This window comes from Passer domesticus, chromosome 8 (genome assembly GCF_036417665.1).
Source record: "Passer domesticus isolate bPasDom1 chromosome 8, bPasDom1.hap1, whole genome shotgun sequence".
Lineage (NCBI taxonomy): Eukaryota > Metazoa > Chordata > Aves > Passeriformes > Passeridae > Passer > Passer domesticus.
In genome coordinates, this window is record NC_087481.1 from 5,654,859 (window position 1) to 5,674,581 (window position 19,723).

General features: G+C 48.2%; 1 protein-coding gene across 1 annotated transcript; it reads right to left on the minus strand.

The window, feature by feature from the left end:
* Positions 1 to 1,391: 1,391 nt before the first annotated feature.
* LOC135306181 (TOG array regulator of axonemal microtubules protein 2-like) lies at positions 1,392 to 19,273 on the minus strand. The gene is made up of 13 exons (XM_064429770.1): positions 19,123 to 19,273; positions 17,663 to 17,751; positions 16,557 to 16,707; positions 15,298 to 15,459; positions 13,034 to 13,166; positions 11,916 to 12,021; positions 10,888 to 11,123; positions 10,288 to 10,440; positions 8,977 to 9,094; positions 7,926 to 8,029; positions 6,349 to 6,553; positions 4,958 to 5,174; positions 1,392 to 1,627 (listed from the first exon to the last, which is right to left on the minus strand). Exons 1-13 carry the CDS (start codon positions 19,271 to 19,273, stop codon positions 1,392 to 1,394), a joined length of 2,061 nt encoding a protein of 686 aa, XP_064285840.1.
* Between the last annotated feature and the right edge of the window lie 450 nt (positions 19,274 to 19,723).

The window sequence follows — 19,723 nt, forward strand, 5'->3', positions numbered from 1 at the left end:
CCTCTTCTTACCTATGAAATTGTGCCTGAAGTCACCTGTGAGCCAGATCTGTGTGAGATTGCAAAGGAGCAAAGCTTTGGCATTTGGGCACATTTCTCTTGGTTTCTTTGCTCAGGGCTTTGTTGAGCACAGAACACATCCAGGTAGAAAACTTTTGACCATACAGGATCTTTTGTTTCCATTGTCCCCCAAACATGTGAAGAGGTGGTACTGTTGTAATGCCAATTTAAAAAGAGTAGCACAAATGACACAAAAAAGACATGGCAAAAGAGGAAGAGGAGCAGCCCAGTGTGGAAAGGATGTGGTGAGACACTGGCACATGGAGTGAGCTGCACTCCCATAACCTCTGGGCTAGCAGGTCCTGGTCACACATTCTCCTCCTGGTTTATTTAATTTTTTTTTATTTATTTATTTACCTTTTCAAAAAACATCAAAATAAAATATATACAATTAAAAATATGTCATCAAAATTTAAAGATACAATCAAAACACATTTATTCAAAACTATATTTAAAGATCAGAACATATGTACATCTCTAACTATGAAGACTAATGCATAAATCCTATTCTTGAAATACTCTTCATGCAGGCGGCAGCTTCTTCCTGAGCTTGGAGGAAAGAGAGCTCTTCTGAATGTGAGGGTAGGAGATAATGGGAAGTCAGCCCAGAAAACCTGTTGGTAAGACTGTAGGCAGTCAGATCTGCAAAGTGGAGACACAAAGTACAGCAGAGGCCACAGTGCAAACCTAACACTGCCAAAGCACCATATTTCATGGGACATATTTCCTGCCAAGATCTTTTATGGGACATTATTTCCAATAGCTGCACAGGGAAACATGGTCCTGCTGGCAGACACTTCAGGCAGGCCAGGGGGAAAAATGTTGATCCACTTCCACAGAGCTGCCACAGGAACAGCCTGGCCTCTGGGCTGCCCTGGGACAGCAGGGAGCCCAGAGCCCTGTGCTCTCCAGCAATGGCTCAGCTGCACATGCACCCTCCTGCTCCTCTCCCTGCCCCACAGCTGAGCAGCCCTCCAGCTGCACGGGGCACTGGCAGCAGCACAGCTCATTGCAGGGCCACATGCAGGGCACAGCTGTTCCCTGGCAATGTGCACAGCCTGGCTGGGCTGCCACAAGACCCTTCCTCCCAGCAGAGAGCGGCCCAGCTCCCCCCTCACCTCTGTGTGAGGCTGAGCCAAGCTTGGCCTTAACCTTGTCCTCAGTCTGGAGTTGCTTCAGGCCCCACACGCCATGACTAAGAAGAGCGATGGAGAGAGCAGGGGCAGATGCACACCCTTCCTTAGTCTTTTGTCATTTTTGGCACAGCTAAGAAGTCACATCCGGAGGTGTCCAAATCAGCTCTTGGTCAGCTTTCTGGAGAACATGATGGCTTCACCAGCCCAAAAGGCTGTTGAGGTTTTCCCGCACGTGGGGAGGCTTGCTGGCAGCACACTTCCTCAGCTGGGTGCCCATCACCTCGCAGAGGGCACAGGCCAGCTTGGTGAGCACAGTGCGGACGCTGGCGCTTCGCACCGGCAGCGCCTTGTTCTCCAGGCAGGACCAGAGCACGGGCAGGGCGCAGCGCTGGACCACTGCAGGGCTCCAGGCATGAACCCACTCCACAAGCACTGCCGGGAGAGAGACACAGCTCCTTACCCACCAGCCTCAATGCCAACAGGGATCTGCCTCTGCTTGTGCTTCTTGGGAGCCTCTCTGGCTAAGGTCAGTGAAACAGCACACAGAGCCCCATGACCCAGAAACGGGCAATGCAGCTGATCATCCTGGAAACAGAACCACCAACCCCTCAGGACTAATTTCTCCAACCAGAGCCTTGTCGCTGTGGCAGACTTTGTACCTTTCCTAAAGCATTTCACAATCTGTTTCTGCAAGAACAATGACTGAAATGTCAAATTGCTTTTTATTTCCATTAAGAAGTTGTCTAAATCCACACTGAAGATTTGGAAATGCACCCTAGAGAGGAAATTGAGAGATTTCTAATAAGAGGGATGATTCAATTTTTGTAACTTTGATGTCAAGGGCCAAAGGTCTAACCTGGCTCTCCCCTTTGCTCAGTGGTGCACAGCAAAGGGCAGCATTAGAACCCACTTCAAAACTCCAGCCCACAGAGATGGGTGCTGCCTGACAGCTGGATGAGAAACACCAGTGACTAGCTGGTGTCTTTGGCAGAATGCTTTTGAGGCTTCCAACAAAATGCTGTTTCAAACTTCAGGGTGTCTTAGAGAATTACCCAGACCCCATTGCTGTGGCATTAGGACATCTCCACATTTTAATGGTATTTCCACTCCCAGTGTTAATGCCATTTTTTTTTATAATGTCCGCTGAAATAGGGACATAGCGAGAGAAAAATGCTACACAGCGGATGGAAATTTAACCAAAACACAAGTGTTCTCTCACATTGTCTCTGAAATTTGCACTCTGCTCATTTTCTGAACTGAACTATATCAAACACAGACAAAAATTTACTACCAACAGGCTTCTTGCATGGCAGATTGGGCTGGGAGATCAAAACCTGAAATGCTCTGGAGACCATTCTTATTTTCCGATCAGGCAAAATGCTATGTAGTAGCCATTTATTATCCTGTGCTGGAAGAGACTTCATTTTCTCTATGCTGTTAATCCACTAGCACTTTGATGCAGCAAGTCAACATTGAAACAGCTTCTGAAAGACCCCCAAACCAATTCTGCTAATCAGGGAAAGGGTTATGGTACCCCTTTCTAAATGGGAGCTCATTTGAGTTTAAATGTAATTAAAGGCATTGGTGACTACTGAAGGTGAGGAACAGCTGTCCCTACTAAATCTCAGAGAGAACATCTGCTCTTTCTAAAGCAGTCCTAAATTATGCTTAATTCCTTTATTTGAAAAAGAGATCAAAAGAACTGCAAAACTGTATTCCCTGTTGCTGGAGATCTACTTTATTCAAATGCTCTATAATGGGCCTTTGACATTCCTAATCACTGAACATGCCCTTTTGAGATTCCTAATGAAGACACAAAGTTATGACACCTAGCATTTAAAGATGCTGGCATAATTAGCAGTGGATTTAGCCGCAGCTTAAGCAAGGCTAACAATTGTCTTCTCTGCTATATATAGAGATTATAATTTTTCCATTCTTTGGCTACTGCTGACATAGCAAGCTCCTCTGAGCAATCCATTAACAGCTGCATTTGCAGCATTTTGGACAGCGCTGACACAGGCAGACACTGTTTGCACACCCTGAAATGCTCACTCCAATGCCACTTGGATTTCAGCACAGGCAGGGAGCCCAGCACTCTGCTTCTGCCCCTGTGCCCCCAAAGGCTGCCTTGCACTAAATCCGTGCCTCTAAGACGTGTCTTGAGTTTTGACCTAAGCTGTGACCCCCAGGCTCTGCACGGTTCAGCCTCAAAACTTCCCAAGAGAAAAACAAGAATTCTGTGAGAACAAAACAAACCGATTCCCTGAAACAGCGTTTGCCACCATTTTCCCTAAAGGATCACAGATGTCCCTGAGCTCCCAAGAGAGGAGCCAGCTGGGGTATTTGAGCCCTCCCTTTCCTACAGCTGGGTTCTGAGATGCCCCAGTGAGGGCTCAGCCCTGAGGCCGAGCGCTGCCCCATCTCAGGTGCTGCACAGCTCTGCAGCAGCCGGGGAAACCTGCCAAATACACCTGCCTTGGCTGCTGGGCAGGAGGGACAAGCTCAGCACCTCCTGGTGTGGAGGAGCTACTCTGCTGTCTGCTCACAGGCATTCCCTGTAAATACTCCCTCGGAGACCTCTTGGCTTAGAAGGGGAGGCCATACCTGCGATACTCCCGGTGACATCCAGCAGAGCTTGGCCACTCAGATGACTCCATTGGTGGCTGAACTCTTTCAGCAGTGATACTTTATCTACAAGTGAAACACATGTTTCTGCTCACTTGTCTGAGGTCATAGGAGAAAGGAGAGTGGGGAGGGAAAGGGCAGGGGCAACCCCATTTTATCAAAGAAAGTAAATTTCTGCTGATTTCTGAATCGTTATTGACTTTCTTTCCTGCCTACTTGGCAGGGTTTAAAATTCCAAAAGAAAAGCTCTCCTTTCACATTTGCAAATCCCAACTCATCTCCTGTACCAGGAGCTGTGTTAAAGCATTTCACATCAGGGACCTCAAGAGGAGTTCAGTCACATGTAAGAAGCAGTGGAAAGGTTTTGCATCCCAGAGCAAAAAGGAAGAAGCCCATCCTTGGCACACAGAAAGGTAATGAGTCAGGCAGTTCATGACTTCACAGAGCAGCTGAGGTGGAGAAAGTGGAAACTCCCCTTGAAGATCTGCCTCCTCAACATTCCATTTTTGAGGCATTTTCAGAGCTGACATAAGTCTATGTGGCAAAGGAATTTAGGGCAGCCCTTGCCTATGAAGTTCTTTGCTATTGTCATCTTGCCCCACACAAAACAACATGTAGAACAAGGCATCGTTGCAGCTGGATTTAGACTTGCTTGTTACAAAGAAATTAACTTGGTGAATCATAAGTTCCCCTTTGAAAAAAGAAGAGAAAGAAGAAAGGTAGAACATAGGCAGCTAATGCCTATAATGTAGAGCCTGCCAGGTGGCTGCTCTGCAGAAGCTCTGATGGACCAGTGTCCCTGCATGCCAACAGCAAAGCTGTTCATTTGGGAATTCAAATGGGGACCAAGAAAACTGCAAAACCCCTTTCCCTCTGATTTGTAGCAAAGTTGTAGTCCAGGACTTGCTTTTCAGACCTGCAGCACAGAGCCAAGGGCTCCTGGGACTGTTGGGCAATGCTGCTGCACATTCCAGCCTGCTGGGGACTGGTGCATAAGGACTGCACCTGCACAGCTACTGGTGGCTGCCAGCTGGAGCGTTCCACAGACAACAGCAGCTACCAAGGCACTCAGCGTTCTCTTGTGTGGGAGAGACAGAGGCACAGGAGAGGAGAGTCCATGCCAGGGCTCAGCCTTACCCAGATGAGCAATGGATTCTTCCAGTACGTTCACAGCTGCGGCATGAACCCCGGGATCCTTTGAGTTCAGGTTCTTTGTTATTCCCTGCACCAAAGGGATCATCACTGGGTTCAGGGCATCTTCCAGGAGGCCGATGATTTCAGCCAGCACGTCCAGCGCCTTCTGCTTCACTTTCTTGTGGCTGTCAGATATTCTCAGGACAAAATAATCAAAAATCTGTGAAGAGAAGAAGCAACATGAAAGCTGGATTAGAATGTCTTTGTTTGAAGAGTGGATATAGCACTCAGCAATGTAAAAGATGAAAGTGATCCTCTCTCTCAGGTCAGCACTTGCTTGCACAATTTCACTCTTTTCCTGTGGGCCACTCACTGGAATGGTAGCGCAACCTCATGCTGCTTGAAAGATTTTCTTCTGTTTTTAAGAGGTTTGGTTGGGGACAGAGTAGTTCCTATTGTATTTCTCTCCATCTAGAAATCATTAAATCAATTCCATTTGTTAATGCAAAAGGCTACATTTGCTTTACAAGTACGTAAGCAGATATTTACAATGCCCATTTTTCTATACAGTTCCCTCAAGTACTGAGGGCAGCTATGATTTTGGCAAAACTATGGCTGGAGAAGATCTAAGTTTGATGTTGTCTGTCTCAAAACCTGTGTCTGGAGAAGGGCAGGGCTCTGATCAACTCTTCCAGGATCCAGATAATTTCTCTAACTAAGAGGGAGACTTGTGGAATGAAATGTGCTGTACAGCTCTCCTTAGAGCAGGTTCAGTCCCTTGACAGCCACAGCATCAGGCACCATATTCTGGAAAAAGGGAAAGAGCAGCTACTGGGAGGAGAAAGGATGGATCTGTCCTTAGCTGTTTTCTTCCTTTCCAAAGAGAACAAAAGGCCCCCCAAGAAGGGTGAGCGCTGTCTTTACCAAGAGGAGTAGGGGCAAGTGGAAATGAGTTCCAGAGTTGTGCCTGAGCAAAACAAGATGGAGCTTACAGAAAAATTCTTTCAAAAAAAAACTGGCTTTAAACCAACCCAGCCTAATACTTCTCTTCCCCGTGCAAATGCATCATTTCTCTAGAGAACAACAGCCATGCTTTCAGTGGCTGGATTCCCTTCACTTAACCCAACTAGCAGTAGGAGACAGCAGCAATTACAGCAGCAGAAAATTCTGCCATCATCTGATGAACAGCATCAATGGGCACCTGTCAGACAAATACAGCTGGACTGAAAAAAACTTGTCCTGAAGCCTGAACCTGGTATAAATTTGTCTGGGTAAGAGGGACCAGAGTGTCCCAAACAGCCAGGATGGAGTGCCAAGACTCACTGAATTAACTTTACTTCTGCAGCCTTAGGAAAGGAGCTAAAGGAAAGGGACAATGAAGACACCCTACATACTTGGACAATGTTAGTGGATATGAGCTGGGGGCTGGTTTTGCACAGGTCTAGGAGGAGTGCCACTCCTTCCATGCGTGTCTGAAACCCCTTGGCCTCCAGGAGATGGTAAAGCTTCTGGAGTGGCTCCGTTTCTTCCACAGCTGCAGGCAGCGTGACCTGGGCTTTGGCACGGTGTACGAGGCATCCATCAGAGGTAGGTTTCACCCTGGAAAATAAATCCAAATTAGGACCTGTTGGTGACAATGCCTTCAGTTAATTGTGAGCAAAACAGCTTGAGGAGCTTTCCTCATGATGTTATTTGAAGCTGGAAAATCATGAGGCTCAGAAGAACAGCATGGACCTCGTGACTATCATTATGGGAGACAATCTGCAAGGAACATTCTCCCAGTGCTCACTCAGGAAAACCAAGGATGAGATGCATCTGATCTACCTTCAGATGGCTTCCAAGGCACATGAGTTACACTGCTTTGTGGGGAAAGAGAGACACTACTTCCAAGTTTAAATACCTCTTCATATGGGATGTGTGTGCCTTATAATAAGGAAACTCATCACTCTGGAGAAGTGTCTCTACAACCAGGCATGACAATCTGCAAAAGCAGCTCAGATGCATCTGAACAGATGAACAGGGGCATATCTGAAGGATCCAGAAAATCAGTAACAGAGATAAAACCAGAAGCCAGACATCCCAGAACTATGCTCACATTTTGTTTGCTTCCCTAGAGACTAGATGCACAGCTCAACAACCCCACAGGGAACAATTCTCCTGGATCAACCTGTCTCTTCCACGAGCATGGAAAGATGCTAGAGCCATGCTACTGAGGCATGTGGTCACGTTCCTGCCACTGCTGAGCATGACAGAGCTAAATAAATCCCCTCTGTTATCAGAGGAGCATAGGTAGCTCTGCCACTGGCACGAAGAGACAGCAAGGACCAAATTCCTGTCTTAAATGCTGATTGCAGCACAGGGGGAAATAAACCAAACACGCTTTCCATCGAGCAACATATATGAAGGACAGGAATATCAAGACAAAACATCCACCTTGAGACACCAGTTGACCAAAGCTGCAAAGGAATTGCCTTGCTACTTCCTACTCAAACTTGGTACTGTCTGAGGGTAAGAAAGCCATGATTCAGCCAGGCCAAATCACATGGATGAGACCTGCATCTTTGTGGAATGGCACCTTGCTTCTAGTCTGGGACTCCTCATCAAAACACCCATCTGGAAAAGACTCCACTCAGATTAAATAAAAAACCACTCTAGTTCAATTTACTTGTCCCAAGTCAGGCAGCAGAAAAGTGGACCTCTCCTAACCTCCACAACCCTGCCCTTGCCACTGCACTGGATCATCTGAGCTGCCACCAATGGATGTCTTTTTGTCTCTCCATTTTTTGTGGAAAGCCCTCCAGAGAAGTTGTGTTCAGCATAATGCAGAAGTAGACATTTTTTATCCTAGAGCATTTGTAGGGAAAGGAAACAATCTCTGGCACTGGTCATCTCTGCCAGAAAGATTTGCCTGAGGAAGAGGCATGTGAAGCTTGCCATGGGCTTTGTCACATCTGACAAAAGTGCTCAGTACCGTTTGCTAGAAGGCAATGTGGCCTGGGGCTTCTTGGAGCCATCGTTCCTCTTCTCCACCGGCTCCTTGACAGATGGACGTTCACCTTTCTGGTTTTCCATCCCCTAGTGAGACATAAAGAAACCCCATCAATCTTTAGGATATAAAACACAACTTAGAACCAGAATCACTGCTACCAAGGCCTAGGGAAACATTTCCTAACTTACAGAAATAAACAGACCAGAGAGATTCAGTGATGCCAACTCTTTGTTTTCAATAGCCCAAGGCAGGTTATGGGTGCTACCACACTGAGCAGCAGTCTAAAATCCCAAATTCATTAGCCCTGAGCATAAATGGGAATAATGCAAACTGGTAGGCAATGAGTGGTCTTAAAGGAAGCAGCAGAAAAAGTTGGACTCTTTGAGGGTTGGCCCATTGTGTTGGAAGTTGATTTGGTTCAACACTCACTCTCCCTGTGCCTGCACAAAGGCATACTCCCTTCTATAATGTTGATAAAATAAATTAAATCCCCCTCCTAACAAACAAAGGATTTTTCACTGGATGCTGCTGAATTCACCAAGCTTCTTCCAGCTCCACAGGGCTTGACAGCAGGGCAGTATTCCCAAAAGACAGACAGTAATTGTAGTAACTAGGATTGACTTGGACATCTTTTGTATATTTGGAAGTTTTCTTGGTACTACTGCTTCCATGTCTTTTGCGAAGACTGTTATCTTCAGACTCTGTTATGTTCAATTCTCACTTAATTGCTTTACTGGGGGCAGAGTAGGGAGAACGTGGTGGGGGCTTACTCTTAAATGTAAACCCATTTTCTCCTCTTTCCCTTTCCACTTTGTGACCCATTTTCAAAGTATTCAAAACCCCACTTATTCCCTAATAATAGCAGTTCCTTTGTGGCCTGCAGATGATGACGCTGAGGATTAACAGCTCATTCCCAGGAGTAAAATGATTCAGCAGAAGAGGAATGAGATAAAGACACATTGGGTATGCTTGACCTCATGTAAGCAGTGGCAATACTAGCACAAAGGAGACATTTCTCCTGTCAAGCACTTACTTTCTTCTTAATTCTTGTCAGAATATCTTCCAGATCACGCATGGAGAGAGATTGTTCCAGAAGCATTTTAAATTTTTGATGGCTCAGCAACATCTTCACCATCTCCTGTCCATAATGCCTAAGGAAGGATAGAAGGAAGGGCAGGAGAAAGGAAGACAGGAAGGGAGGGAGAGAGGCAGAAAGGAAGGCAGGCAGGAAGGAAACAACAGTGAAGAAAGGGAGAGTGTTAACAGAAGAGGCTGACACCTTAAACTCATCAGGTGCAACCCCTGCATGAGAAGGCATTACCTACTCAGCAAAGAGGGAGATTTACCTCCACTTGACACTGCACAGTGTGTCAGCTGAACACAAGAGGCAAGAGGAGAACGTGGGGCCACAGAAAAATACCATTTCACTCTGACACTGTGGGTGTTCCCAGGGAATAAGCAAAACACACCTGCTTTGTTGTCAGAGCCTATTAGCAGTGTCTTGCTGCCATTGCACAAAAATCTGCCTTTCTTTAACTGGCAGGGAAGCCAGGACAAAACACCTCCTGCATCCTGTTGCTTATTCGATACTATATGTATGCACAGGGGTAGCTAGTTGCTCTGGTGTTCTTGGCAGCTCTTAATGGGAATTTCACATCAAAGTAAGGGGATTTTGGTGGTTTGGGTTGATTTTGCCACCAGGAAACTACAGTTTTCTTCAAGAAGAAATTTGGAGGTCATTGAGCCACAGATAACAGCATTCTAGAAATCTGTAGAAGGGGTTTTAGAAAGAGTGAATACATTGTCTAAAGACCCCTGAAATATTTCTAACAATGTCTTAAGTTAATGAGAAGCAGATGTTTGGGATCCTTCAGTGATGAATATTAGCCAACACTTTGGCTTTGTGTTTTGCACCTAAGGCCAATCAGAACTGTTGGACTGGCTAATCTGAGCTCTTTTGATCTCAGTAAAGAATCCTTCAAGTCACAGGAAGTTGGCAATGCTCCTTCTTGCTGGCCAACCTTGGGTTACCCAGTACAGTTATTTCCCCAGGCATTCCAGAGCAGTGGTCACAGCACCAAGTCTGACTGAACTCGAGAAGCATTTGGACAATGCTCTCAGGCACATGGAGTGACTCTTGGCGTGCCCTGCACACGGCTGGGAGCTGGACTGGATGACCCTGATAGATCCCATCTAACTGGGCATATTCTGTGATTCCATGACCCTTATCCACACAGTGAGGTCACTTATTATTTCCTTGAGTTTCCACTCTTTTCTGGTTTTACCTTTAAAGCCAAACACAAAACGGTTTTCCTGTTTCAGGAAGTGAAATGAAGATCATTACCTTGTGTCCTGGTGACAGTCCTGAGCAAGCGTCCCTGCCACCTGTGCCAGCCTCTCAGCCCTGGCTGTGCCTGCCAGCTTCGTGACTCCCAATTTCTGCATCAGGGACAGGAGGAGTTGGGCCGCACACTTCCGCACCTGGGCGTAGCGGCTCCTGGGAAGGAGAGAGCAAACCCTGGGGCACGGGGAGAAGGAGCAGCAGCAGCACAGGCCTTGGCCAGAGCCTGCTCCATGTCCTTGCTGGGGGAAGGGGGCCTGGCTTCTCCCTGCAGCTGCAGACACCTGCAGAAGGTTCTGTCCTCAGATAAACACAAAGTTAGCATTGGGCTGCTCTGTGCAATGATCCTGATGATCCTGAAGGGCCCCTTCCAACTGGCCATATTCTACAGTTCTGTGATTCTGAGAACTAATAGGCTGCAGGAGGGCAGAAATAGGTGACAAGAGGAAAGAAATGAGGTTGATCAGAGAATGAAGTCACTGAGTTCCCAGAAGATGCAGGATACAGGACCCTTCCCTCCCATCATTCCCATTCTTTCCCTCATCCCTTCCCCCGCCCACACACTAGACGCTGAAGAACATCACTGGAAGAAGAAGAACCTACTTGACTCCCCTGTCCATGAGAGCAGCCATTGCTCGTGCAGGAGTCACATTCTCTACCATCATCCCCAGGCTCTGACAGGCTGCCTTCTGAACAAACTCTGGGGAGTTCCACACCATCTGGAGAAGGACTGCAGCAACCTCATCCGCCTCGCAGTCCATGTCCTTCTTCAAGGTCACAAAGAACTCTCCCAGAGTGACGACTGCAGAGTAGGACACCTTGGACCGAAGATTGGTCACCTGGGGAAGATATGATAGGAAACATAAGAATCACCTTGAACAGAAAACCAGTTGCCTTCAGCAGAAATCCCAAGAAATGACAACACATCCCACTGTGTCCAGAAGAACATAAAAGCACAGTAAGAGCAGGAAGATACAAACACTGAAAGGCACTTACTCTGGAACCAATTTCTGACCTCAGACCTGCTTACTGCAAACCAAAAAAAACCCCCCCAAAAAAACAAAACAAAACCCCCCCCCCAAAAAAAAAAAAAACCAACCAAAATTCACTAAAGCTTCCTACCTAACCTTTCTAAAATGTCCACTGCCATGATTTTAGGCCCTTTCACTAGAAAATTAAATCACGGGCTGCTTTCAAATCATAAAGACACAAGTCATAAAAATAGAAGAGTCAATTGCTCCTGTTTAGAAAAGCTACACCAGCAGCTGAAGCACTCAGCCAGGAAACAGAAAACACAGGCTCAGATCTACAGACTCATTTGCAGTGTTGAATTACAGCTTGGGCAGAGATTAAGACTCTGGCAAATAACGTCATTAGTGTCTTGATTTTGCCATTTGCTCATTGCATTGTAATGGCACCTCACTCACAGACAAGTGTCAGATACCCGACCTACCAGTAAATACAGCTACATGTGCACACAGATCCTACAGATAGCTGACAGACATGGGAAATAGAAGGTCTCAAACCAGAAATGGAGGCACACCCTGAGCACACATGGAGATGAACAAGCACATACCTACTCTGCACATCCTGTATGAAGTATGGGGAACAATTCAAAACAATGTTCTCACCTCGCTGGTAACTGCCAAGCAAATGTCATGAAGTCTGGACAGCAGGACTTCTGAATGGGACTCAGCCAGGTGCTTGATGTTGAAGAGTCCCTTCTCCTTCAGCTCCCTGAAAGGCATGTAACAAAAAGATTGATTTTTCTCTCTGCCCAAGAAGTAGGCAGCACCCTCCGAAATGACCAGGCTGGCAGCTCAAGCCATGGGAGGTGCTTTTCAAGGAGTATTTAATGAAATCGTGGAATGCGTTGCTACAGGATGCTGTAGATGTCAAAAGCATGCACAAATCCAAGAGGCAAAGAGAGGGCTTTCAGAGACTTCATTCGTGGCTGTTTAAGAAGACAGCCTTCCTGAAATCTCTGGCACATGAAGTCCCTCTGTCGCTGCTTCCTAGAAGCTGTGAGGCTGGGCCATGCTGCTGTTTCTTCTCAGTTCCCTGTACCTGTCCCTGAGACACAGTCCCATTGGGCTGTTACTGGGGCATTTTCCTTCTTTGTCTGCCCCAGCAGGCAGTTCAGCACTGAGAGTCTGCACTGGCACTCTGGAGTTGAGTTTCCACTCTTCAGTCTAGGCCTGTGTGTCTCACCCACTCCACCCCACCTCATAAATTCCCAAAAAAATCAGTAGGATGCCCCAGGATGTTCCGAAAGAGGAACTCCCTGGAGCTGCTTCTGGGACTCACATGCAGGAGATGACAGGGAGAGCCTGTCACCTGCCCTTGCTGTCAGCAGTGGGAGCAGAGAGAAATCTTACTCAGTCCCACTGGGCCAGTGGCCCAAGGTACCCAAATCTGTACACTCAAAACTGCTGCCATCCTGCTTCTGCCTTCAGCCAGCAAATCATCTCTTTGCACAGCTTTCTCTCTTCCCTCAACATTTCCTTTGCAGCTCCATGGAGCAGCTGCCAAAGCCAGGAAACAGCATGGACCTGCTGCAGCTGGAGCGGTGCTGCAGAGCAAGGCCAAGAAAAGGCTGCTCTCCAGTCTTTATCCTCTCACTGCTCTGCAGAGGTTTCAGCAGTGCCCTTTGGCCCTCTGGGCTCTCGGGGCTCAGAGGCACCAGCGAGACACGCTTCTGACCGACCCGAACGCTGTGAGGGACACGGAGTGATGGGGCCTTTCTTACCAGTCATCGCTGCCCAGCAAGGACAGTGCCTCCTGCAAGGCCTGCTGTGGGTCTGGATAGGCTCTGTCCTTCTGCCCATGCCCACGGAGCGGCTCCTCTCGGCGCTGGGCACCAGTGGCTGTCTGCGAGGTCACTGCAAGGAGAGGGTCGGCCATGGGCGCTGCGGCCCGGGCAAGGCACCCGCCATGGAGCGGCCTGCAGCCCCATCTCCCAGCCAGGGTTCCCTGTGGCACACACTGCCACTGGGGCAGAGACTGCCCTGATGTCTGCCTCCTGGGGCTCCTTGCTTGCTCCCAGCCTTCCCCAGCTGGGCACAGCTCCAGGCTAAACCTGACAATTGCCCCGCAGCCCCAGCTCCCCAGGGCCACAGGTGCCACGGCCAGCGGCAGGTTCCTGCGGCCGCAGAGCTCCCGCTCCCTGCCAGACAGCGCTGACCAGCAGCACTCGCTGCCCAGGAGGGAGCCCCTCAGTGCCCCTCTTGTCTCAGCACCCTGATTTCCCCAGCCCTGAGGACAGGGGCACTCTGCAGCTCCCTGAGGAGAGACCTGCAGCTGCCTCGTGACAGCCCCAAGCCAAGCCTGAACAAGCCAGCCCTGCTGGGCCTGGCTCAATCCCCATGGAGCAACGACCAGGGAACAGCCATACCTGACCCTTCACACCTGACAGTGCCTCTGTTTCCATTAACTTCACATATTCTAGACAGAGGCAGCTGACTGCACATACATTTAGCCTACTGTTGGGAAGGCAGTGGTTTATGGATTTTGTTCTTTCCAAGCATTGTGAAACTTTGCTCTTTCAGAGGTACACACTGGCTGTATTTCAAAGATGCTATGGGGAAATGTATTTGTCATCTAATGGCTGTATTTGCAAACTCAGACATTTCTAAACTTTCTCCTGTGGAAAAATGCAATTTCCAGACTAGACAGTTGATAAAAAAAGCCTTCCAAATGCGTCCTGGGGATAAAAATAGGCAAATACAGATGCACATTGTTGGCACATGCACTCTGTTGTTAATCAATTGGCCTGGGTTTGCCTTAATTGAATTTCTTGGTAAAGAAAGGAATTAACAAGGTATGAAAAAATCAGATGGTAAATGCATTTCTTATGAAACCCATCTGTCATCAAAAGTACTGTCAATCAAAAATTTCACATCATGTACTCAAAAGCTCATTTCCTCTTGTGTAGATGAAAACATTTGAGCTGTCTAAAAGGATGGAGTATAAATATTACACAGAATCTAGACAAACTGCTCTAGACTTTGTAGGGCTTTTGTGCTACCTTGCATGTTCTCACAAAGTATGGAGGAACCCAAACATCAGAACTATTCAGGCAGGAGCTAATTTGGGTGTCACTGATGTACCTCAGCCACTGACACCAGTGATGGCACTGCAGAAGTATGTAGACATACACACATCTAGATTCACTGTGGATGGAGAGCCACATCAGGCTAGTTCTGGTCAATTCTGAACATGGAATAGCATCACTAGCAAAGAGCATTGAAGTATCATTCCTAGCTGCCTTCTTCTCATCTCGCCCTGCTTGGCATCACAGCACAGGCAGGGTGCCCACAAAGGAGAGACAAGAGCCACTGGGGACTGTCTGCTGTGCATTTCCTGCAGGCAGCAAACAGCCTGGGAGCAGCAGGCAGCACCTCCTGGCTGTCACCTGCTGCACACAGCCACTGTCTTTGCTGGGTGACACAGGAGGCACTGCTTGTTCCCTCTTGGCACTGCAGGCCCTGGATGGCGGCAGCCAGGAGCCATCGGGCACTGCTGGGAGCAGAGGCACAGCTGCACCAAGCTGCTGACTGCCCTGCAGAGACAGCCCTTGCTGGACAGCAGAAAAGCTGGCTGCAGAGCCGGACTGCAGACAGGTAGAGGGCCCAGATGGTGAGTGGACAGCAGATCATGGTGGCACTCGTAGGTGCACGGTGAGCACAGCCTGGCATGCTGCCCCATAGCTCATCCCTGCAGTCACAGCTGCCTCCTGGCATCAGTGCTGTAGTTTGGAGTATTAGGATGGGCAAAAGCCAGAGCTTAGGCCTTTAGCACAGACTTTATTCAGCCCCACTTTCCAATGGATCTCTAAGAACCAACTCTCTAGTGCTACCAAACTGGAGTAACTGAAAAGTAGATTTGCTGCTCATTCTCAGGACAGTCTATAGCCCCAAGATCCCAGCTGTGCTGGCTGAGGCAGGAGACACTTTGTGCTCCTTGTGCAGCGAAAAAGCCATGCAGGGAAAAGCTTCCATGGAGCAGGCTTACCTGAGGAGTTGCGTGGGAAGCTGCCATCTCCAAGGATGGTGGGCTTATTGGGCAGTAAGGGCACGTTGTCCTGCTTTCTCAAGACCTTCTTCTTCAAGGCAGTACCAGGGTCTTTTCTCTGCACCCTAGGAGCTGTGCCATCAACAGGTGGTAAGCTAAAGGCTGCAGGAAGCAAAGAAGAGCTTGTAAGTGGAGGGTGCTGGACAGGTTGACAACAAAAGTTGCTGGAGCTGGGCAACATCTCTTTGTTATCCCAAAGAACTTCAAGTATAACAATGGTATACCACTTTATACCAAGATAACACTAACAAGGGACAGTGATCACAGAATCCTAGAAGAGTTTGGGTTGGAAGGCACCTTTAACCACCGTCTAGTCCAAGCCCTGTGAGCAGGGATATCTTCGTCTAGATCAGGGTCCACAGAGCCCCATGTAAACTGGCCTTGAACACCTTCAAGGATGGAGCAACAACAGCTTCTCTGGGCAAACCTTCCAAATTTTCATCCCCTTCATTATAGAAAAAATTCTCCCTGATATCTAGTCAAAATCTTCCCTCTTCTAGTATAAAACCAACCTGCAGTGATGCTTCCTCGAAGAAACAAGGAAAAGCCAGTATTGCCTTGCTTTTGTTCTCCTGTTCCAGACACTGGCAGGGGAAGTTACCCAAGAAAGTGCAGCTAACCTTGCGTGCTGCCCTGGGGCTGAGTGCTGCCTCCTGAGGGCCCCGCTGCCGCCCTCGGGCAGCGCTCACAGCCCTGCAGGCAGAGCCTGGCCGGGATTCAGTCGGGAACGCTGCTTGCTCCCGGGGCTGCAGCAGAAGCACTGCCTGGGGCTTCAGCACAGCTCTACAGCATCAGCTCCTCAGCAGGGAGCAGCAGAGAACGATCTCTGGTGTTTTCATGAGAAGGAATGGAGCTTTGTTTCGTCCAGGTGGAATCCCAGTTGAAAAGCAGTCTTTTGGCCTCACCTTCCCTGGAGGCTGCTCTCCAGGAGAGAGTCTGAAGCCCCAGTGTACTTTGCAAGACAGAATTTTCTACTCTGAAAGACTTTAGAGGTGAAGGTGGGAAGCTGATATTCTGTTACTGACTCAGGGAGGCCATGGGCAAGACTCTTCATGTCTCTGCAGTTTATTTTGGGAAACAGAAACAAATAAGCAAGCTTCTACTCAGATGCAAGCAGAACAGCCCCCCAGTCTGACTGCAGCCATGTGCAAGGGGCAAGCAAGTGGTCAAAAAGGACCACAAGTGTAGCCACCACTTACTTGCTTCAGCTGCGTCCCTGGTCTCAACTGTCTCAGGAAGAAGCTGCGAGAATCTTTTCTTTTGTCTCCTTTTCTTCATCTCTTCCACAAAATGCTTTGTGTCCATTGGCTCCAAGTTCTCTTGAGCCAACTCCCACAGTGCAGCACGGATCTAGGTGCAATGGAAATACATCACAGACTGTAAGCAGAGACACACAAAGCAGACACAACATCTCATCAGGAGCACAGAGTCCACAGGGTGCCATAGGCTTCAATGCAGCTCCATATCCATTCCATAGTTTCAGAGGAATGTCTCCTGTCCTCACCTTGGCAATTACACACAGTGAGGTGGAACAGTTCAGTGCCATGACCTTCCACTGCTGCAACTGCAACCTATGTCAGGAAGCCCTGCTTGAAGCATGAATTCATAGGAGTGCTCCAAGACAGATGAAGAGCTCACATGACAGTGAGCAGGCAGTTCAGTTCCTACAGGCCATGGCAGCAGAATAAAAACCATGTGCAATGCCCAGCAAGGAGTGGTAATGAGCTGTTGCTTAACACTCATGGCCAGGAGTTGCAGCTATTTCTCACTTCCTGGCTTCTGAAGGACTCAGCTCTGAAGGACTCTGAAGGACTTGGTCTGTGAGAACACGAGACCAAAAGGAGGACTCGTGTGAAAACAAGTTGCAGAAGTTAATGAGCAGAAAACTTGAGAATGAGAGGGCTGTGAGATACAGCCACAAAGGTAACCAGGAAAAATCAAACTCTCCCATTTTCTTTTGCAGACTTGCTTACACTCAACATTAGAGTCTTTGCTTCTCTGCTTCTGAGGGTGCACTTTGCCCACATTCACTGATGTGTAGCTTGCTCTGTCATTCAGAACTTCTCTAAAACAGCTTTTGCACATAAAGATTGCTTCTGGCGTGACCTTAGCACCATGTCCAAGCTAGTGACCTTGGCACCACTGGAAATAGCCAAGCAATTGCTCTGGAGCTGTCAAATATATTCCCAAGAGAATCCCTATCTCCCAGGGTGGGGGGAAGATCATGATTTTCAGTGACATTTTGTGCCAAGTACTAAACAGCCACTGGAAAGGAAGTCTGCTCATCCCTGTCCTTGTCCCTTACCTTTCCAAAGCCGTCCTTCAGCTCTCTGTCCCTCGTAAGACCAGGACTGCTGGGATGATCTGTCTCCTTGGCCTGGCTCAGGGGGAGGCCTGGGAATGGAAGCAAAGGTTCCTGTAAATCTCTGGCAGAGTTCAAGCCCCCAAAAATGCTGTGCTGGGCAACAGGCAAGACAGGTTCCAGGTTGCAGAGCTCTCATAAAACACAGAGATTGGGACTGAGAGCAGCAAGGTCCACATGCCTAGACCCTCTCCCAAGGGATGGGCTACTGGCAGCAGACATGACATTACTCTGCTGGCCAGCAGACTGAAACCTGATGCATGGTGAAGGCCAGAGCCCTTGGATGCTGGAGAGCCTCTGTGCCTGATAGAGAAGGGCAGAGATGGAGATTGCTCTTGACAGAGATTCTTATCTGCCCTTATTCATGCTGATTTTAGTAAACATCTTCTTTCCAGCTCCCGGAAGAAGTCAAAGGTACTAATACATGTATGCACTTGGATTTACATTTTCTTCTCTTTGTTGGACTGTTTTGGAGGACATTCAAAGAAAAGCTCAGCATTGCAGGAGTGTTACCCAAACGTGAACTGTGTCCTTGAGAGTAGATATTTCATTTTCCCCAAGGATGTTCATCCTAAACTGTATGAGATTGGGCTACTTTCAAGCTAGTCTGACCAAAGGCTGATTTTCTAATTTCAAGTAGAACAATGGAGCTCATTCTGAAATACTCTCCAACAGAGCTGTTAAAATTCAGAGAACTAATCATTCTATACAACAGCTTCATAGAGGACAAAATCAAGTAGGAAAAAAGGAATTCTTAAATCAGAAATTTTTGATCCTGCAGAATGGTCAGCTTAACAATAAAAAAGGAGAGTTAGAAATGGGCTTTGAGGAAGGTAGGGAATTCAGGGGGGAAGGCAATGCCTTGGAAGGTAGAAGCATTTGGGAAGTTGGCAGGGAAACTCCTGATCCCAGGGTAACCTCCTTGGAACCACTGCAGTCATTCAGGTCAGAAAAATGGACACACAAAAGGTAACAGAGGCCACAATGCAAACCTAAAACATCTGAAGCTCCATATTTCATGGGACACATTTCCTGGAAACTTCTAAAGAGCTGGACAGGGAAGCATGGTCCTACGGGCAGACACTGGAGACAGCCCAGGGGAAAACCCTGCCCCACTTCCACAGAGGCACCCCAGGAACAGCCTGGCCTCTGGGCTGCCCTGGGACAGCAGGGAGCCCAGAGCCCTGTGCTCTCCAGCAATGGCTCAGCTGCACATGCACCCTCCTGCTCCTCTCCCTGCCCAACAGCTGAGCAGCCCTCCAGCTGCACGGGGCACTGGCAGCAGCACAGCTCATTGCAGGGCCACATGCAGGGCACAGCTGTTCCCTGGCAATGTGCACAGCCTGGCTGGGCTGCCACAAGACCCTTCCTCCCAGCAGAGAGCGGCCCAGCTCCCCCCTCACCTCTGTGTGAGGCTGAGCCAGGCTCCTGGGGCTCCTGTGCCAAGGCCCCCTGAGCCGGCCGGGAGCCCAGACCTCCATTCCCAAGGTCGGGCTTCGGCACATAGGTCTCCAAGCCAAACAGGTCAGCCAGTTTCCTTGGGAACAGAGGCATCCCAGGTCCTATCTTGCACCAAGAGCTCTTTCCCTTCTTCCTCTGGGTGTTTGCAGCAGGCTCAGAAGAAGCTGTAATTCAGGTACAAGAGAAGAAGTGAGTTAATTGAACTCATGCCTTTACAATCAACCCATCTAATGGGTGAGGCATTCAAAGCACATTTTAGTTACTGAAAAGATTGGTTGGTTTCTTATTTTACATGAAACCAGCATCAGTTTAATTTCTCTGAACAATATGGAGCTGCCAAGCCAGGAGAGAAGGGTTCTACTATTTATGTGTTGCCTGTTGCCTCCCCACTACTACAGGATCCCTTTCCTTCCAAACAGTTGGAAATTCACAGTGGTCTCTAGAATCGGACACTGTCAAGGAAATCATTGTTTTCAAAAGTAGCTTTCTAGGCCTTTGTTTCTGTAGGTCCCACTCAATTTGAGGTCAGGTTTTGCACATTTG